The sequence below is a fragment of the Propithecus coquereli genome, unplaced genomic scaffold (assembly GCF_000956105.1).
Source record: "Propithecus coquereli isolate 6110/MARCELLA unplaced genomic scaffold, Pcoq_1.0 Scaffold104, whole genome shotgun sequence".
NCBI lineage: Eukaryota > Metazoa > Chordata > Mammalia > Primates > Indriidae > Propithecus > Propithecus coquereli.
This window is the reverse complement of record NW_012134303.1, coordinates 1,197,493-1,200,644: the sequence shown is the minus strand read 5'-3', so window position 1 is coordinate 1,200,644 and position 3,152 is coordinate 1,197,493. Positions and strand designations below refer to the sequence as shown.

Here is a 3,152-nt window from a genome sequence, read left to right as displayed (position 1 = left end):
GGCCTTAGGAGGGCACAGGATACATGAGAAGAGGCAGTGCCCAACAGACAGGGCAGTACCCAGGGGAGAGTGACACCCGCCTCTCGGTTGACTGGACTTATTTCTGGGCTCAGGTGAGACCTCCCTCAGCCTTCCCCTAAGTGTCTAACTGGGAACTGGTTCTGCCACTGCAGGCGAGACTGTAGGAGCCAGCACAACACAGTTCATGCATTCAATACCTCATTTGATCTTCTCCACAGCCCTGGAAGGCAAGTTTCACCATTTCACAGATAGCAAAGCTGTCCCTTATAGCAGTGGATCTGTAGTAACTGTTCGTTGACTCCTCCAGCTTCAAGTCCCAGAGGTAATGTGATTTTTACCTATCATTTTACATCCTGACAAAAATTTTAAGTGTCTCCACTGCCTTAATAAACTCATTGTACAGTTCTTCTGAGTGCTTATGAATTTTTCCAAAATTGTATCTTTTGTTATTTTTATGACTAAAGTAATCTGTGTTTGTAGGAGAAAATAGATAGGTGAACAAAAAAGAATAGTAAAAAACATCATCCACAGATAACCACTGTTAATCTTTTAGCAGACACTGCTTTCAGAGTTGTTTTCTATATATAGATAGGTATCTTTGGAGTTTTACAAAATGTACTGATGCCACATATTTGGTTCTGCAAGTTGTGTTTTTTAATTTTACAATGCACCATAAACATTTTTTCCATGCAACAGATGAAAATCTGCTACTGAAACTTAGAGCACTGCAGTTAGGTCTAAAGGCTGCTGGTTAACAGGAGGATACCTGGTAAAGTATTAGTATAAGGTTAAAGCACAGGGCCTGGTAAACGCCTGCTGGGGCCCTACACATAAGGAATGTCTTCAATGTCCCTTCGTGGAGCCCTGCAGCCACCCCTGAATTCCCTTGGGCCCCTCGGGTAGAAGGGGTCCTGTAAATTTCTCTGCATCCACAAAAATGCCCCCAATTTCTGTTTGCTTTTTCTCTTGTCATCCTCCACCTTAGCCATATTGTCAAATTCTCTTATCATGTCCTCATTGCTGAAATTCATATCGTGTACAGCCTCTTTATACTCCTTGAGGTACTCAGCCAGCCCCTTGTCAGTTTTTCTTTTGGCTTTCCTGGGTACATCATCCTCAGCTGGGCGTTTTCCTGCAGCCCTTGTTTCACTCTCTGGCTTTTCTTCCTCTTTCGGCTCTTCCTTGCTCTCTGACTTTTCCTCACTCCCTGGCTTTCCTTCCCTCTCTAGCTTTCCTCCTTCTTTTGCTTTTCCCTCACTCTCTGGCTTTTCCTTATCCTTTGACATTTCCTCATTTTCTGTCTTTGCCTTGTTTTCTAACTTCTCCCCGTCTTCCAGAGTATAAGCTACTTCTGGCTTTCCCTCATCCTGTGGTTTTTCTTCGTTTTCCATCTTTCCTTGGTTGGAAGGCATTCCTTCATTTTCACTGCAGAGTTTTTCCATGTTGAGATTTCCCCTCCTTTTCCTGTCCTGGGGGCTGGAGGTGGAGGGAAGAGGAGACAAAGAGGAGACATGGGAGATTGAGGGCATGGGGTGGAATGCAAGTCTAGGTAGTACTTGCATCTCAACCCTGGTGAGAGTTCCCCTACCCCCGCTGGACTTCCAAGTGTGCCTTCTGCCCACCGCTTACCCCACCACTTACCCCACCACTCCTCTCAAATACATGAGCCCACCATTCCCTGTCAAGCCCAGCCACCTTCTCTACACTTCTTCAGCCTGGGCGGTGGGGCCCCAAATTCTGCCCAGGCTGTGACCTCCACACTCTCAACCCTTCTGGGTCCCTGTCCCTGCTGCCCACCTCTTCACGGACCTGCTGAGATTCTGGACAGGTTGCTCCTCCTTCTCAGGCCTCAAAGAGAGCTACAGACACGCAGACCTACAGAGACAGGGCAGGGACAGGCCGCTCAGTGGGCTCATAGGGACGCTGGTCCCTTTCCTGAATCCGGGCGCTCCTCACCCAACGTTTTCCTCCCCGTCCTCCCCTGCACCCCAGCCGCCATTTCTTTCCAGGCCTCAGGCACCAATCCAGGATGTTTTCCAAACTAATCTTGGATCTCTGAGTCCTTCTTCCCTAGAGGCAACTCGCCTCCCCACCCTGGCGGTCAACATTTTTCTCTACGCACGGAACGGCAGAGGGGGTTTATTTCACTGCTGGGGCATTCCTCAGCCCACCATCTCCGGTTCCAAAATGGACGGACGGCAGAAAAGAGGAGGTGCCTAGAAAGCGGGCATGGATACTTGGGGTGTCCGCCTTCCCCACCCTCTGTCCACTGGCTGCTTGCTCCTCCTCAGCCACCCTAAACTGTTCTGCCACCGCCATCTCTGTCTACACTGGGGCCGGCTTCCCTGGACCCAAACCCCATCCTCAGCCTTGCCCCCGCCGCACCCGCTCCCTCCCCATTCCAGGGTTCCGCTGGCCGCATGGAAGGCCCTCACACTGACCTGAAAGAAGCTGGAGCAACAATTAAGAGCCCAGGGAACGGAGCAGACGGGACAAGACCGCAGGGAGACAGGGCAGGCGCTCGGACTGGTGCCCACATCTGCGCCCAGCGGGTCACGTGACCGCGCAGCCGGGAGTCCCACGCCCCGCCTGCTAGCCGCGCCTGCCCGCCGCTCGCGCCACTCCCAGCAGGTATCCCCTCACCTCCCCCGGGCCTTTTGTTCTTTTCCTTCTGGTTGAGAAGTTGGTCAAAGAAAGAATTTTTAATGAAAATCACAAAGTCTTTTTTAAAAAATGGGTTGGGCGGTCCGGGGAGGAGTCTTCATAATGTTGCTCTTAAATTCCATTGAAAGAATGTAGACTCACCCAATAAAATCGTATAAATGTGAACTTAAGTATTGTATGAAGAGTAGAAAATTGCACTGTAGAAAAAAGTTAGGAAAATGTCTCTAAAAAAAGAAAAAGAAAGAAATTGTCCCCTTTCCCGGACACGTACAAACAAAATTTCTAATGAACACAAAAATGAAATTATATTTGAAAGAGAATAAAAAACAATTTATCTGAAGTGAGAAACTAAATATACAAGGGACAGTGACCAGACCATGTATGACAATAGAACTGTGACCCAAAACCTGTGCAGCAAGCAGCCCAGGAAGCGCAACCACAGCCTGTGCAGAAATCTTCATGACTTG

At 49.0% G+C, this 3,152-nt stretch overlaps 1 protein-coding gene across 2 annotated transcripts; it reads right to left on the bottom strand.

Annotated features, from left to right (window-relative positions):
- Positions 1–652: 652 nt before the first annotated feature.
- On the bottom strand, positions 653–2,557 carry TCEAL4 (transcription elongation factor A (SII)-like 4). Of its 2 annotated transcripts, none has more exons than XM_012645784.1 (3): positions 2,463–2,557; positions 1,819–1,896; positions 653–1,497 (listed from the first exon to the last, which is right to left on the bottom strand). In XM_012645784.1, exon 3 carries the CDS (start codon positions 1,461–1,463, stop codon positions 846–848), a length of 618 nt encoding a protein of 205 aa, XP_012501238.1. In that variant the 5' UTR covers positions 1,464–1,497; positions 1,819–1,896; positions 2,463–2,557; the 3' UTR covers positions 653–845. The 2 variants fall into 2 exon arrangements, with proteins under 2 accessions (XP_012501238.1, XP_012501232.1); XM_012645778.1 differs by having other exon boundaries at positions 1,831–1,896.
- Between the last annotated feature and the right edge of the window lie 595 nt (positions 2,558–3,152).

What these genes read in the sequence shown, in the direction of transcription:
- TCEAL4 (XM_012645784.1), bottom strand. Translation starts at nt 1,463, where the DNA reads ATGGAAAAACTCTGCAGTGAAAATGAAGGAATGCCTTCCAACCAAGGA.